The 18,059-nt window shown below is 35.3% G+C and overlaps 1 protein-coding gene across 1 annotated transcript; it reads right to left on the minus strand.

The window, feature by feature from the left end:
• Positions 1-32: 32 nt before the first annotated feature.
• Positions 33-17,699, minus strand: mylk4b (myosin light chain kinase family, member 4b). Its single transcript, XM_046835913.1, has 15 exons — positions 17,499-17,699; positions 5,382-5,457; positions 5,128-5,153; positions 4,791-4,999; positions 4,479-4,654; positions 4,285-4,390; positions 2,793-2,886; positions 2,513-2,622; positions 2,256-2,397; positions 2,104-2,174; positions 1,880-2,008; positions 1,606-1,758; positions 1,409-1,487; positions 982-1,031; positions 33-679 (listed from the first exon to the last, which is right to left on the minus strand). Exons 1-14 carry the CDS (start codon positions 17,697-17,699, stop codon positions 987-989), a joined length of 1,617 nt encoding a protein of 538 aa, XP_046691869.1. The 3' UTR covers positions 33-679; positions 982-986.
• Between the last annotated feature and the right edge of the window lie 360 nt (positions 17,700-18,059).

Genomic DNA, 18,059 nt, shown 5'->3' on the forward strand with positions numbered 1-18,059 from the left:
GTGGAAGATCTTGAGTGGCTGGTTATAAAGCTCTGATCTTAACCTTATTGAACACCTTCAGGATGAATTGGAACACTGACTGAACCTGACTTTTCTAATGCCCTTGTAGTTGAATGAGCAAAAATATCTTTACAACCACATTTCAAAGTCTTGTGGAACATCTTCCAAGAAGAGTGGAGGTTATTTTAATTAAATGGAAACTAAATGTAGAATGGGATGTTTAAAATGCAGATACAAATCTTATGGTCAAAAAGCCATGTTTTCCAATATACAAACAAGAAACAAACTTGGTGAGGATGCTGGATTTGTAACATGAAGTGAAAGTAATCATGTATTCAAGCATATCACAACTACACTACATTGTAATATGACATTGTAGAAACAGAATTGTTTTTGTGCCTGTATAAATATCAAAAAAGAATATAAAATCACCAAAATAAGACTAGTTAACAAATTGTGAATTGTGTGAATAACAGCAAAGTTGTGTGTATGCTGCACGCAGCAAGTGGAAGTCTGTAAATCGATCTCCTGGTTCAGATAGTGTTACAAAGAAGAATCAGAATTGTGTTGTAGCCTACTTATAGAGGGTCTGAAATGGATATTCATTGTTGTATAGCAGCTAGAGGCCTTTCAGGTGCAGTGTTGTTGGTCCAGTTCTTCACATGGGTAAAGAAGTTTTCTGTAGAAAAACAAATTGCTTTATATCCAAATACCTAAGAAATAAACTAAGAAAAGAAAAGGAACATAGTTCATACAGTGTTCAAATGGTGAGAAAGAATTAACTGAAACTGATTAACCTACATTATATATGCAATGAACCCGAAGATGCATCATTAAACGTTTTTGGTAGTCATCAATAAAATTGTAAAGATTTCAACATCTAGAGTTTTAGTCCATTCATAAGCTGTAGTCTGCAAAAAGAACCGTGGGTGTTATTCGAATGGGTATCTAAAGAAGAGAAAGTTCCTATTTTAAAAGTACCTGTTTTAGATCTTTGTTGGAGGTGCGTGTGTGGAGTGGCACTTGTTCCCCTGCAGAAAAATCACACTCATCAGAAAACAAACATGCTATAAAGCAATTGTTTTAAGACTGCATGGGAAGCATGGTAGGTGCGATATTCAAATATTGTGTTTTAATGGAAGCAAAAATGAAAACTCGCTGGACAACTGACTTTCCCACCCCAGACCCTCAGCTTTACTGGGGCTAAACGTGACTGTGGAGGTTAAAAAAATGTGTGCTCAATAAAATCTCAATATTTATTTACACGTTTTTAACAGACACCCATGTGCCCCCTATTTAAAAAAAAAAAAAAAAAATTCAAAAAGCAGCCACCACTGCTGCAAAGTAATACTGAGAGAGCTGAAGAAGAACTGGATGAGACACAGTGAGATGAGATGTAGGTGCTTACTTTCTGATGCAGACGATAGTGAAGTGATCGATCAGACAACCAGGGATGTTTAAGTGACTGAGAAGCACTCATCCGCCAACTAGATTGAACACAAACGTTAATCTGCAATGAATCCTGACACTTAAAATGAACAATAAAACACACACACACACACACACACACACACACACACACACACACACACACACACAGTTTACCTCTTGCTCTTCACAAGCAGGCATGATATGAAGTCTTTAGCTTCATCAGAGATATCTGCAAACTCGGCCTCCTCAAAGTTCCACTTACATTCTAGGATGTTATTCAGTGTCTCATTGTCATCATCACCCAGGAAAGGAGATAGACTGCTTAGCCTATAAGTGTTATAAGGCAACTCCTTTATTAAGTTAATATTTTCAGTCTTTTCATGTTACCACCAAAAAATAGAAAGAAAAAGAAATCAAGAAGGTCTCAATTTTGAATGCTGGGACTCACAGCATGTACGTAATGACTCCTAAGCTCCACATATCTGTTGGGAAGGAGACAAATTCATAATTGATCACCTCAGGTGCAAGGAACTCGGGTGTGCCAAAATTGACCCTGAGCTTCTCCCTTGGTTTATATCTGATGAGAGAAAAGAATAACAGCAGAAAAGAGGAGTGAGAAAAAGTGACGATGAGGCTAGAATATTAGCTATTAATTCTAAACACAGTTCTAACCTTCTGGCCAGCCCAAAGTCAATGATCTTGATTTTATTTGTTTCTCGGCTGACACACAGTATATTTTCTGGCTGGATAAAAGCAACAAAGATTAATTTTAATCTTATTATTAATGACTTATGTATGAAAGTTGGCTGATAAGCATGTGCTACCTTCAAATCAAGGTGTAGTATGTACATCTTGTGCATGTATTGCAGTCCCTCTGTGATCTGTCTGATTAACAGCACTGTGTCCAATTCAGTCAAATTGTAATTTTCATCGATGATGCGATCAAATAATTCTCCTCCCTCGACACTAAGATCATACACACACACACACACACACACACAATCTGAATTCACACCTACATATAAGCATATAAAAATATCCTTTTATCTAAGATGTATTAGTATGTGTGTTATTTACTTACTACTCCATGACGAGAGTGATATCATTGCGAGACTCGTAAGCAGAATAGAGCTGGATGAGGCTAGTATGGTTCAACTGGTTCATAACCTCAATCTCACTTTTAACCACTTCCTGATAAGGCAAGAGAAATATATCTATATATAAATGCATAAAATTCATACTATAAGAGAAAAGTGCATTAAGAGATTGTTTTTTTTGTTACTTAATAAAATGATTGTTTTGGTACAGTATGCTACACACTGTCATATCCAGCATTGACATGCATCTCTTGAGCAATTTACCTTCTCCTTCTGATTCCTGGTTTTGATGATCTTAGCTGCCAGCGTGAGGCCAGAATTATTCTCCACACACTTATGGACCATTCCAAAGCGCCCACTACCAAAATCAAAAACATTTTATTTGCTATAGCTACATTTCAGTACACACAGCGATTATTTTTCGCACCTGCTATATTTAAGGTAAAGGTTTTAGGGGTAAGTAGGTAAAAAGAAAAGAAACATTGTCTAATAGAAGAGACCGCTAAGTTTACAAGATAGCTCTGTCTAAAATGCTTTTAGTAAAATGTCTAAAGCAACAAAAGTTTGAAAATGTGCAGTTGATGACCAGTTGAAAACCTTAAGCAAGAAAACCAGATGATCAAGTACTGTGCCAGGGCCTTTTGATTGTAAAGCAATTAAACAGGTTGTGATACAAGCAAGTCACGTAAATTCCTTTTTGGCAATGTTAACTTAAACAAAGCATGACAAAGCTAGCAGAAGCAGAGTTTTTCTTAAATAAAAGCATCACAAATTCCTGGATCAGCAAATATACTCTGGCATATAATTATAACTATAACTTCTGTGGTGTAGTTTTCCAAGTGTGTTTTCTGGTCCAGGATTCTTTAAATGTTATTTTGTTGCCAAAGATTTCCTGGCTTGCTACTGGCAGTGTCTGAAATATACAACGCTGCCATTTATCCAGAACTATATTGAGAAAGGTGTTGAAGTATGAAGAATAAACAGAAGTAGGCAGAGGCTTATAATTATATATTCAAAACTAGCCAGAATAAAGGAGATAAACACTGCCTCAAAGTTGAATGTATGATATAACAAAGGAAAACATTAGAGAAAACTATATCAGTAGAGAATATTATAGAAATCAGTGTAAGGTTTCCATGCTAATAATTTTGAAAAAAATCTTCTACATGTCTTTCTACCAACTAACAACAACACAGAACCAGACAAAATATTCACATTTTGAAGATAATAGGATAAGTGTGTGCAGTTCCTGAGCAATGTGTTCATGAAAATGGGGAAAGTATTTAATTTTTAAGATTTGTAATTTCACTAAATTCACTACAGGCAACCAACTGCACATATAAAAAGCATGAAAAATCATTAAAAACTTGTTTTTAGTCAGAAAGACAACTAGTCTTTGCTTCTAGGGCCTGCAATCGGACTTCACCCAACTTGACCTACATGTAAAACTCCAAAGTTGTAGCCCCAGGGACAAGGGCAGACAGGATAGACCAAAAATGGATTTTCAACCAGAAACTGACATATGTTTATATAACAGTTTACTGCAACTAGGGTTTTTGTAAACGAATCCACTGAGCCACTTTGAATCTTTTATATGATAAACTGCATATGCAAAGTTCACTGTTAATTCAATGTCCTCTCCACTTTTTGTATCTTTAAAGATTCCCGTTGGCACTCAGTTTTTCTATGGATTAATGTATTCATACATATAACCATGACATTATATTGAAAGGTCTTTCTGCTTTCTGTAGCCTACCCTCCAAGCACTTCTTCTCTGTTGATGGTATAGTGGGTGGCTATGTGCTTGGTTTTGGTTGTCACCACACGGTGCTCAAAGGGTGCTGGAGGAGGAGGTGAGTTATCTAATGACAGAAAAAAAAAATAAATAGTAAGAGAACAGTTAAAAAAAAAAAACAGTCTTAGGCTGTAGTACTGTGGCACATCATGTACCTATTATATACTCTCCAGGCATTGGTTCTTTTTTTCTCTCTTCAGCAGGTTTCTCTGGTTCCACTTCTGATGCTCCCACTCCAGGCTGCTTTTCTTCCTCACTTTGAGCCACCTCCTCTGACGTTTCCTCCACTTTGCTTTTTTCGAGATCTTTCTCCAGATTCTCTACCCGTCTCCTAGTTTTGACAAACAACTCGATGTGGTCATTGTTGTTACACAAAAGAATCAAATAAATTTTAATGTGTTGTAAAAATGCCCCCCAGTACCGTTAGTTGACACAAAGATGATGTTTATTTAAGAAAGGTTCAGTACCTTTCCTGGGAGACATCATGGTCTTGGTTAAACTCACAGGTCGACAGGAGTAAAGCCGAAACCTCAGGGACACTCAAGCAATCTCCATTTTCTATTCTCTGATTCTCTTCCTCTATGTTGGTTTCTAATTTCTCATTTAGCTTGGATTCTATAAAAATATGTTTCTCTTTTTCAATTTCCTCTTCTACCCCTCTGCTTGTAGCCTTTCTTTACCACTCTTCTTCTTAGTTTGCACTTCTTTCTCATCTTGGCTATAGTCCACAAGTCCTTTTACACTATCCTTGACTTCATTGTTGCCATGGGAGAGGCTGGTGTTCTGTTGATTAAGCATTTGTACCTTTTCCACGTCATCCTGGTCTGTACCTTAAAAGAAATAAATATACAAAGTTTACATTGTTTTTTGTATAAACTATGTATCAGTGCCATATCTAATATATTGGTGCCATGTTGTGCTAATGATGATGCCATACTTGTCATATTCTGTTTGAGATTTGTACAACATTTATATCCACATCACAGTGTGCAAACAATAACAATTTAGCATTAACCAAATGTCCCAAATAAAACAAAGCAGTTAGATTTGCAATGTACCTGTTACATCAGGAGGTTCCTTTTTCTGGGATTTTAACACCTCTAGGCACACATTTGTCTTCTTCTTCTCTTTCAGCTACATGAGGGCAAAGAAAACAGAGAACACCCAACAAATCTTTGTTAAAATATAAGAAAGCTTTCAAAGCAGTCATATTTCCATTATTATAATGAATTAAAAAAGTGCAGTATAATACTACTTCAATAATTCAGTAAAAAGGGTAAGTTGTTAAATAGCAAAACGGAAAAAAAAGAATTATCATTTTTTACGTCACAGTCTATAAAAAATAATTAGCTAAATGACAACATTAAGTGTAGCGACGAATAAATATTTCAATGATAAAGTCTTGTTAAAATAGCGTTTTAGCAAAAATGACTTTTATTGAATGTTTCTTTTAACAGAATAAATGAGTAACATGTTATTTAAAACCATGGAAATATTGTACACACAACCAGAGAAAAATTATTTAAACTTATGTAAAGAATTAGAAAAATAGGTGACTGAAAAAAAGCTTAATATGTCCCTATTGAATGACAGCTGATATTTTGCTTTTAACCCACTATATAGGTTTTAACCTACTATATATACGAATATTTGTGCCCTTATTATTAGACATACAGTACTAGACGTACAATGCATCCGGAAAGTATTTACAGTGCTTCACTTTTTCCACATTTTTTTATGTTACATCCTTATTCCAAAATGGATTATATTAATTATTTTCTTCAAAATTCAACAAACAGTATCCCATAATGGCAATGCAAAAGAGGTTTGATTGAAATCTTGCAAATGTATTAAAAATAAAAAAAAAATAAAAATCACATGTACATAAGTATTCAAAGCCCATGACATGACATTCAACATTGAGCTCAGGTGCATCCAGTTTCCACTGATCATCCTTGAGATGTTTCTACAACTTGATTGGAGTCCACCTGTGGTTAATTCAGTTGATTGGACATTATTTGGAAAGTTAAAAGTGCATGTCAGAGCACAAACCAAATCAAGGAAATGTCTTCTAGACCTCCAAGACAAATTGTAGCATAGATCTGAGAAATGGTACAGAAGAATTTCTGCAGCACTGAAAGTCCCAATGAGCACAGTGACTGCAGAATAAATGCAGACTGGGGTGACAATTCTTCCTCCAACAGGACAACAATCCTAAGCACACAACCAAGATAACAAAGCAGTGTCTACTGGACAACTCTGTGAATGTCCCTGAGTGGCCCAGCCGGAGCCCAGACATGAATCTGATCTCTGGAGAGATCTTAAAATGGCTGTGCAATGATGCTTCAAATCCAACCTGAAGGAGCTTGAGTGGTTTTGCAAAGCAGAATAGAAGTAACTGCCCTAAAATAGGTGTGCTAAGCATAATTCTCAAAAAGTCTATTGGCTGAAATTGGTATAAAGGATACTTATGTAAAAAGAAAAAAGTTTCAAAATTTGAATTTCAAATTCAAATTCTAATATTTTAAAATTCACTTCTATGACGATGTCTTTATGGGGTACTGTTTGTACAATTTTAAGAAAAATCCTACTGCTGGTCAGAACAAAAAATAGTTACACAGAAGAATAATCTTAAAATCTTACTATAAGGAACATGTTTACCAATTAATAAATTCCTCAAATCTTTGGTTAATCTATCTGTATGTGCATATCAGTGTGTTTTTTTTATGGGTGTACTGTAACTGTATGCATTGGTGTGCACCAGGATGTCTAACTCATTAAGGACCTGAACCAAGTCCTGCTGTTAAACACTGGAGGGTAAATGTAAGAGAACTTATGACAAAGCAGTGTAAAGATTTGACGTGGACAACTTGGATGAAATTCAATGAGGAAGTTTACCTACATTATTCAGTTGAAGCGTAATATCCTTCTAGAATTAACCATTTAATATTTTACTGAATCAAATGCTTGCAAATTTGTCCCAATCTGCATGACTCAATTAAAACAACAAAAATGTAGGTTTGGGGTGGGGTTAGATAGGATCTTTTCCCTAATTAAAATGTCCTTGTTCGTTTTTATCAACAAATTTTAAGGGAATACAATAATTTATGCTAAATTATTATATTCATGTTGTGAATGTACAGTATACTGTGAAGGTACAGTGGCTGTTTGGCTGTCATTTACCGCACTTGTAGACACGCTTTACTTTGATCTGTCCAGTTTTATACACAGTCCAGAAAATAAACACCCATCATGCTAAATTAGAAGTGTATCAGAAAGACCACACAAAAGTGATTTAATAATACACTATGCTCTTAAAATAGCCCAAACATCATGTACCAGTTGAAAAGGTGTATGTGTGCTTAAATGAGTGTATGTGAGCATAAACGTTATGAGTTCGTTAGTAACCAAAGACCTGAGCAGAAGTGATGTGACATTATCGCATGTCTTAAAGGTTGTGTTAAAGACATCTTTCTGACTTTACAAGGTCTGTAAACTGTATAGAGTTCATGGATAGAATGGGTAGTGTGTGTGTGTGTGTGTGTGTGTGTGTGTGTGTGTGGTATGTTTAGAAAAGTTGTTTGTATAAGGTGGATTAATGTCCAAGCAAATGTCCATTGAGGTCACGTGGTATTTTTGTGTATAAGAGGGTAGAAGAAGGTACTGTAACTTAATCTTGTCCCCACCCTCATTTCTTTATTCTCTCAACACATCTCGCTGGTCTCGATTTATTTTATGTAACTAATATGCACACTGACAGACCCCACCTCCTCTATGCACAACACACAGTGAGCATGTGAGGAGCTGTGTAGTAGAAACATATTCACTGACGTGGGGGAGTCCCAGGGAAACTCTGGCAAACACTATACTCTAGCCATTACTGCTAATAATTTTAATAATTTTATCAATTTGATAGGATGCATTATATCATGAGTAGATTGTTTATATATTGTAGTTTGGTTGGATTATGTGGTGCTTTATTTATTGGGTCTATTTATTTATTAATTCAGTTTCAACATTATAGTATTATTTTCTTAGTTTAATTCAGAGTTAAAAATGAAAATTAAGGTCAAGTAATCAATTTTAATAACTGATTCTCCTGTTATTACTCTGAATGTCATAATTGTAAAATGTCATATAAAAGTGTGTACATTATATAATGCAATGCAAACTTGTCTAGTATATACATGCACTAAAATTAGGAGATTTCAGCAAATAGAATTTGACTACGTTCAAATGACTGAAAGGTATAACACAGGGCCACCTGCTTCTGACAGTCAACAGTAAGAGACCTGTGCTCAGCATTGCTGATGATCCTATTCCACCTGAACATGATGTTCTCCACATACTTTGAGCTCATAACCAACAGTACATAATAGTCACTGAACCAACCATGACTTCTTTTAACTAAACACATGCTGTTTATTCATAGCATAAACTAGTTTTTCAAATATTTAATTTCTCATCATAAATTAAAAAATTTTGTTTAATGCCTCTATATCCTCTATCCATTTAAATTAATCCCAGCTACCCTCTCCAATTTAATATAGTATTTGTGCCACAAGTAGAAGTTTATGAATGTGCAAAATCTCTGTTTTTAAGTAAACCATGTATTATACTTTATTCAAGTATGCAAGTGTGCAAAATATAAATACCATGTATATATGGTATATAGATATATAAAAGCTTTATGAAAAGGGTTCCAAGATATGAATGAATTACAAAATGAATTTGATTAAAATATACAAGCTAATACTTAATTTCTATATTTATTTAAATAAAATAATTAGATTGTTTTTTTAAATCAATAAAGAAAAAATCAATTCTTATTTTAAATGTTTACTGTGCCATGTAGTGTACAGATTCACCAATGGAAGGTAGCAACTATGCATAGCCACACACACACACACACACACACACACACACACACACACACACACACACACACACACACACACACACACACACACTATAACAAGCTATAAACATAGTGTGGTACTGAATAGCTCTTTAACTGCTTCTAATGACTCAGTGTCACTCAGGCACTCATTCACTGATCCACCTGGCAGTGTAAGCAGTAATGTTTGTATATGTGTAACAAAAGAAGAAAGGAGATATATTTGAAAGGAGGTAATTGAAAAGGTGTGTGTGCTTATGAGTGTATGTGAGCATAAAAAGTTATGAGTTTGTTAGTAACCAAAGACCTGAGCAGAAGTGATGTGACATTATCGCATGTCTTAAAGGTTGTGTTAAAGACATCTTCCTGACTTTACAAGGTCTGTAAACTGTATAGAGTTCATGGATAGAATGGGTAGTGTGTGTGTGTGTGTGTGTGTGTGTGTGTGTGTCTGTGTGTCTGTGTGTCTGTGGTATGTTTAGAAAAGATGATTGTGTGTATAAGGTGGATTAATGTCCAAACAAACGTCATTCGAGGTCACGTGCTATTTTAGTGTATAAGAGAGTAGAAGAAGGTACTGTAACTTAATCTCGTCCCCACCCTCATTTCATTATTCTCTCAACACATCTCGCTGGTCTCGATTTATTTTATGTAACTGATATGCAAACTGACAGACCCCACCTCCTCTATGCACAACACACAGTGAGCATGTGTGGAGCTGTGTAGTAGAAACATATGCACTGACGTGGGGAGTCCCAGGAAACTCTGGCAAACACTATACTCTAGCCATTACTGCTAATAATTTTAATAATTTTATCAATTTGATAGGATGCATTATATCATGAGTAGATTGTTTATATATTGTAGTTTGGTTGGATTATGTGGTGCTTTATTTATTGGGTCTATTTATTTATTAATTCAGTTTCAACATTATAGTATTATTTTCTTAGTTTAATTCAGAGTTAAAAATGAAAATTAAGGTCAAGTAATCAATTTTAATAACTGATTCTCCTGTTATTACTCTGAATGTCATAATTGTAAAATGTCATATAAAAGTGTGTACATTATATAATGCAATGCAAACTTGTCTAGTATATACATGCACTAAAATTAGGAGATTTCAGCAAATAGAATTTGACTACGTTCAAATGACTGAAAGGTATAACACAGGGCCACCTGCTTCTGACAGTCAACAGTAAGAGACCTGTGCTCAGCATTGCTGATGATCCTATTCCACCTAAACATGATGTTCTCCACATACCTTGAGCTCATAACCAACAGTACATAATAGTCACTGAACCAACCATGACTTCTTTTAACTGAACACATGCTGTTTATTCATAGCATAAACTAGTTTTTCAAATATTTAATTTCTCATCATAAATTAAAACAATTTTGTTTAATGCCTCTATATCCTCTATACATTTAAATTAATCCCAGCTACCCTCTCCAATTTAATATAGTATTTGTGCCACAAGTAGAAGTTTATGAATGTACAAAAACTCTGTATTTAAGTAAACCATGTATTATACTTTATTCAAGTATGCAAGTGTGCAAAATATAAATACCATGTATATATGGTATATAGATATATAAAAGCTTTATGAAAAGGGTTCCAAGATATGAATGAATTACAAAATGAATTTGATTAAAATATACAAGCTAATACTTAATTTCTATATTTATTTAAATAAAATAATTAGATTGTTTTTTTAAATCAATAAAGAAAAAATCAATTCTTATTTTAAATGTTTACTGTGCCATGTAGTGTACAGATTCACCAATGGAAGGTAGCAACTATGCATAGCCACACACACACACACACACACACACACACACACACACACACACACACACACACACACACACACACACACACACACTATAACAAGCTATAAACATAGTGTGGTACTGAATAGCTCTTTAACTGCTTCTAATGACTCAGTGTCACTCAGGCACTCATTCACTGATCCACCTGGCAGTGTAAGCAGTAATGTTTGTATATGTGTAACAAAAGAAGAAAGGAGATATATTTGAAAGGAGGTAATTGAAAAGGTGTGTGTGCTTATGAGTGTATGTGAGCATAAAAAGTTATGAGTTTGTTAGTAACCAAAGACCTGAGCAGAAGTGATGTGACATTATCGCATGTCTTAAAGGTTGTGTTAAAGGCATCTTCCTGACTTTACAAGGTCTGTAAACTGTATAGAGTTCATGGATAGAATGGGTAGTGTGTGTGTGTGTGTGTGTGTGTGTGTGTGTGTGTGTGTGTGTCTGTGGTATGTTTAGAAAAGATGATTGTGTGTATAAGGTGGATTAATGTCCAAACAAACGTCATTCGAGGTCACGTGCTATTTTAGTGTATAAGAGAGTAGAAGAAGGTACTGTAACTTAATCTCGTCCCCACCCTCATTTCATTATTCTCTCAACACATCTCGCTGGTCTCGATTTATTTTATGTAACTGATATGCAAACTGACAGACCCCACCTCCTCTATGCACAACACACAGTGAGCATGTGTGGAGCTGTGTAGTAGAAACATATGCACTGACGTGGGGGAGTCCCAGGGAAACTCTGGCAAACACTTGTCTGGTGATGAAAGCAGGTGTCTGGCACACGGGTGATAAACACAGCCACTGGCTATACTCTAGCCATTTCCTGCTAATAATTAAAATTAATTCATCAATTAGATATAATGCATTATATTATGAGTAGATTGTTTATATATTGTAGTTTGGTTGGATTATGCCTTATTTATTGGGTTGATGGGGTCTATTTATTTATTGGGTCTATTTATTTATTCATTCAGTTTCAACATTATAGTTTTCTTACTTTAATTCAAAATTGTATTGATATATATCTCGCATTTAAAATTATGAAAATTAACACACACATATATAATGTAATGCAATCTTGTCTAGTATATACATGCACTGAAATTAGTAACCGTTCATCTGCCTGAGGCTTTCTGTAGATTTCAGCAAATAGAATTTGACTACGTTCAAATGACTGAAAGCACAGCATAACACAGCATAACACAGGGCCACCTGCTTCTGACAGTCAACAGTAAGAGACCTGTGCTCAGCATTGCTGATGATCCTATTCCACCTGAACATGATGTTCTCCACATACTTTGAGCTCATAACCAACAGTACATAATAGTCACTGAACCAACCATGACTTCTTTTAACTAAACACATGCTGTTTATTCATAGCATAAACTAGTTTTTTAAATATTTAATTTCTCATCATAAATTAAAACAAATCTGATTATGCCTCTATATCCTCTATACATTTAAATGAATCTCAGCTACCCTCTCCAATTTAATATAGTATTTGTGCCACAAGTCGCACTTTATGAATGTACAAAATTTCTGTTCTTAAGTAAACCAAGTAAAATGTAGTGACCAATGAGAAAAAATAAATAAATGTGCAATTCACTATTCCATTTTCCTGCACATTATACCTTTTTAAAGAGAAAGTCTTATATTCACTTCAAAGTAGCAGAGAACAGCATGTTTTGTTCTGAAATGGTGTAAAAAGCTTGATCTTACACTCTAAAATGTATTTAATTATAATGGAAGAAAAGTTTCCCAAAATGAAAATACTCTGATAGCGTACGGATACTTGAAATGTATACTTATGTACAGTAATGAAGTACAATTGCTGCTAATTCACAAACTAGTAAATGACTATCCATGTCGGTTGCTACTTTCAGTTTACATTGAATGATAGAAGCTAGCTAGAGATTCCAGGAAGTGACAATGCTTACTGCTTTCAAATGCAATTTTCATTGTGTTGTTAAATTCTTAATTGTACAAATTATATGCTGCACCTAGTTGGGAATTTGCTTGCTGGATAGAGATGTTGCAGTTAATCCAGCCTAATTAAATAATGTTAGTTACATGTTTGCACATCAGACTGAACTGAAGTTACTTCAAAATAGACTTTAAAGGATTTTTACAGCATTCACATGAAGGGCTTTTCCCTTTCATCTTATTTCCCTTGGTGCTCCACCGGGCTGCTTTTTATCCTGTACATCAACATTTCTAGCTTTCTGTTTCATGCTGCTTTTATTATCAGAAGCTAGATGGAAAAAAAAATCCCTGTGACAACTAATAGCATTGCAAGACCAGCAAAATCCTAGAGTATAGTACTTTTATTATTAAATTTCATACATTTAAAAATTTTGGTGGAAAAAGGAGCTGCACTTTTTCTTGTGTGTACTTTGTTCAGGTCATGCTCAAAATGTCAATAAGAACGTTTCCTGAAGAATGTTATTGATTAACTTGTACATACAGCACTTTTAAACAAATATGAGAAAGAAAAGAAAGGAAACAGAGCAGAGCATCACCAAAAAACCTGATGACCCACATCACATGAAGTGCATTTGAAAGTCTGAAACATTTGACTTATCACTGAGTAACCAAAGCATCCAAGGAGGGTTTCACAGCTTTCAGCTCACATGCTTTTTGTGCTATTAGACAATCAAAAATACATGTATCCATACAATAAATTTATTTACAGGAACTTATTTTACATGAAAAGCTTTTAAAGCTTTTTAAACCTGCCACATTCACATTCATTACATTTATTGTCATATGTAAGAAAGCCCTCAGCACAGTGGGGGATAAATGAGGGCATGCGTGTTACCTGAACTGAAGTGCCTCCTGCTGATTTATCTTGTTTCCTCTTGTGAGTGAATAAACTCCAAAACTTCCTCCATAAAATAGATACAACTATGCACACACTACCCACAATCCAAACATCCTTATCACGCAAAAAGTTCTCCATGGTATCCCAACATGGGCCCCAAGTCCAAGCCTCTGTCTGCACTCAAAATCTACTGCAATGACACTTTTAATACCAGATTTCAATATTCCTATCCCTATAACTTTTTTCAGACTCTCGTCATTAGTAGTCTAGTTGTCGACATCAACGGTTTTGCCAAGCCACAGATTCTGAAAGGGAAACAGAAGTGACCCCCCCTCCCCAGTCGTCCTCTCTATAAGGAGCAGAAAATGTGTCAGTCACAGAGACAAGTTTCAGACAGGTGGAACTCTGGCTCTGAGAGAACGCAAAGTGGAGAAGAGGACCCAGTGTATCCTTTATCGTTAGACGCAGCAATTAATGTGCTCAGTCATTCCTTTGCACTTGCACATTTGCACTTATATTCACACATGCACACACACAAACACACACACTCAAATTTCTACATTCTTGACAAGGATTAAACATTACCAATCATCTCTCTTTAGTTGAGGATTATAGCACTTAAACCAAAGGCCAAAGTGAAAATCAGATTCACAAAGATAGACTTTGGGAAATCATTAATCATCATTGAGCAGCCAAAAACCAAAGCAAACATTTGGGTTCTTTTTTTTCTATTACTTAATTAGAAAGGATATCTTGACTGCCAAATCCAGGTATCATATCAGAAAAAAACTGCAATACAAGATTTTTAACCCTGTTACCTCAGCAGTTTCGAAACAAAGCCACACACACAGACACACACACTCACACATTAGTGGGTATGCATGGCATGTCTATTTGAGTGAGGCCAAGACTTAGACAGATGCCTGACCAGAGCATCTGGAGCTGGTATCCTACTAATCATTCATGTTAGGAGAGCTGCATGGATGTACTAATTAGATCAGCAAAACGGGCACATACTGCAAATACCCACACCATGTGTTAAAAACGTACTGATACTGATAAATTGACTGATTAACAAATAAAATTCCAGCTTTTTGCAGGACGTCCTTTGACAGCTCTTTGGTCTTGCTCATGGTGGTGAAGAGGTTTGAATGAAAGAGGCTGATTCTGAGACAGTGTTTTATACACATAATGAGTTGATATTAGGAGCACTTTTCTAAAGGGACAGGTCTAATTTGGATGTGTGGGAGTTGGAATTCTTGCTGGTTGGTAAGGGATCAAACTCTTACTAAACTTGTTCAAATACAAATTAATATGTAACCTTTCTTTAAAGTTTTTTTTATGAATTCTTTTATAGATTTTAACTCTGTTAAAATAAACCTACCATAAAAATTCTAGACCTTTCTGTGTGAGGGAGTAAATTTACAAAATCGGCAGGGATCAAACAATAATATTCCCCACTGTAAAATTAATTTTATTATTTAGTGATGCTATTATGATGCAATATTATTATTATTATACTTATTATTATTATTATTATTATTATTATTATTACAGTAATTGTTTTAGCAGTAATTGTTAGATAAATTATACAGAAATATATAATATAAATATATTAGTCACATATACATTTCAACAAAGAGAAAATTCTTTCTGCACATATCCCAACAATGTCAGTAATATGGGGTCAGAATCAAGGGTCAGCCATGATACAGCATCCCTGGAGCATAAAGGGTTAGGACCTTACTCAGAGGGCCCAACAGTGGCAGCTTGGTGACACTAGGGGTTGAACCCCTGATCAGTAACCCAGAGCCTTAACCACTGAACCACCACTGCCCTGTTTATTATTGCAGTAAAAATAATTTGTTGATTTTATTTTCTGCAATATCGAGTCAGTAATAGACCAGGAACCTGTAATGTCTTTCAGGATACTATACTATACTTCTCCAAACATGCCTGCCAATCACAACAACAATCTCTTTAAGGTTATTGCTCACAACTCATTACACAAGTTTTAAAGGACTCACAATCATTGTAAAAAAAAAAAAAAAAAAAAAAGCTTTGTGTCATTGTGTCCTAATTAATACCAAGCCTTCTGATTACTGTTTCTTTTCACAATCTAGTTTTAGTTTTCTTGGTTTGTGATTATGCCTAGTCCAGTTTATGCTGTTTGCTCATCACTTGACTTTTGATTATTCAACACTGATTTTAAATGACATTTAGGTTATTTTTGCTATATTGAATAAAAGCATCAAGCACCTGCACTTGCATCTGTACTTAATCCCTGACACAGAGATAATCATAATGCTGGCTCTCAGGTTTTACCTTCAAAAATGTATAGCTGCAGAAATATATGATTTATTCAGTTACTCTGCAAAATGTCACAGTTAATGTGCCAAATGCTATATTCCATGATTTTGTTTTCTCAATTAATTTTTTGTTTAAGCAGTGTAGTAGACAAGCACAAATTATATATAAGAACAAATTACTGTGCTGATCTTGAGCTAAAAGTCATTTGTTACTCTCCAGTGCTTTTGCATCCAAACATACTACAATATGTGTCAGATCAATAATACATCATGCAGATGCACTGGGACACATTATCAGTGATGTATCCTGGAGTCATTGGGTGTTTCGAGTCTTTCAACATTAGACATTCTCGCCCAGCCGGGGTTGATCAGACTCCGGCCTGTGTCCTAGTAGCAGTTGCTCACCGCTCTGCCCTCTTAATCCACAGCCATCTAGTGGCTTTCTCTGTGGCTTCAGTTGCAGTTCTAATACAAAATACATCATGCCGATGCACTGGGACGCATCATCAGTAATGTATCCTGGGGTCATTGGGTGTTTTGGGTCTATAAACAGTTTGCCACCGAACAGGCAACGAAATGTCAATGTGCTTATTTTGCCTGGTTTGAAAGATTTTTGTATATCAGTAATGAAAACCTAAAAACTAATATTATGTAGAGTTTCTTAAAAATGTTTTGGAGTTTATGAGTTGTATGAATAAAATACTTCATCATTAAGCCTTACTTACTTATGCAAGCATTACAGCATGACAACCCCCTCTATTGGTGAATGTACTAATGTTCAGGAGTTGTTCAAACAACAAAAACAATTACAATCACTTGTTTCTGTATGTTATCATTTGTCATTGATGTCTACAGAGAAGCCTTTATTTACTTATTTATTTAAATGTATAGTATTTAGTACCTAGTGTGGAGTAATGTAGTAAAACTCTTTCATCCATCCATCCATCCATCCATCCATCCATCCATCCATCCACCCATTCATTCATTCATTCATTCATTCATTCATTCATATAGTCAGTCATTCATTTAATCAGTCATTGATTATATTATTCCTACACTACTGATATTTTCATGTATTCATCTTCAGTAAACATAAATAAAAGTGTGGTTAGGGCCATTAGGAATATCAGGATTAGTAGAGAACTATTTAGAGCAGTTGATAATGGCGCACACACACACACACACACACACACACACACACACACACACACACACACACACACACACAATACAATACAATACTATAATAATATTGGGGATAGTAAGCTGATAGGTGTATTTGTTGGTATCTGACTATGCATCAGTGAGAGAAATACCTGCCCCAGACCCTCCTTTGGAACATGTTTCAGCTCCCAGTAGCAGCGCAGAGTCTCCACTTTTTCCATGCGTCCAATGGCTGGCCTCGCAGCTTCTCCACCCAATGGGACATAGTTGTTCAGAAATGCCGTATGTGGCATAGGAGCGTTCACTGCATTAGGGAGACCACATTTTCCATGCTTGCTATCTGTGGTAGACATGTCTGAGCTACAGGAAAAGCAAAAAAAAGATTTCATTGATTCTGCTGCTGCTGCATCTATTACTTCTGCTACTACTACTTCTACTGCTGCTACTTCTACTACTACTATTACTACTACTACTACTTTTGCTACTACTACTTCTACTACTTTTGCTACTACTACCACTACTACTACTACTACTTCTACTTCTACTTCTACTACTACTTTTGCTACTACCACTACTACTACTACTACTACTGCTGCTGCTGCTACTACTACTACTACTACTACTACTACTACTACTACTACTACTACTGCTGCTACTACTACCACTTTGCTACTACTACTGCTACTACTACTGCTACTACTACTACTACTACT

The sequence above is a fragment of the Silurus meridionalis genome, chromosome 23 (genome assembly GCF_014805685.1).
Source record: "Silurus meridionalis isolate SWU-2019-XX chromosome 23, ASM1480568v1, whole genome shotgun sequence".
In the NCBI taxonomy this organism is placed as follows: Eukaryota; Metazoa; Chordata; class Actinopteri; order Siluriformes; family Siluridae; genus Silurus; species Silurus meridionalis.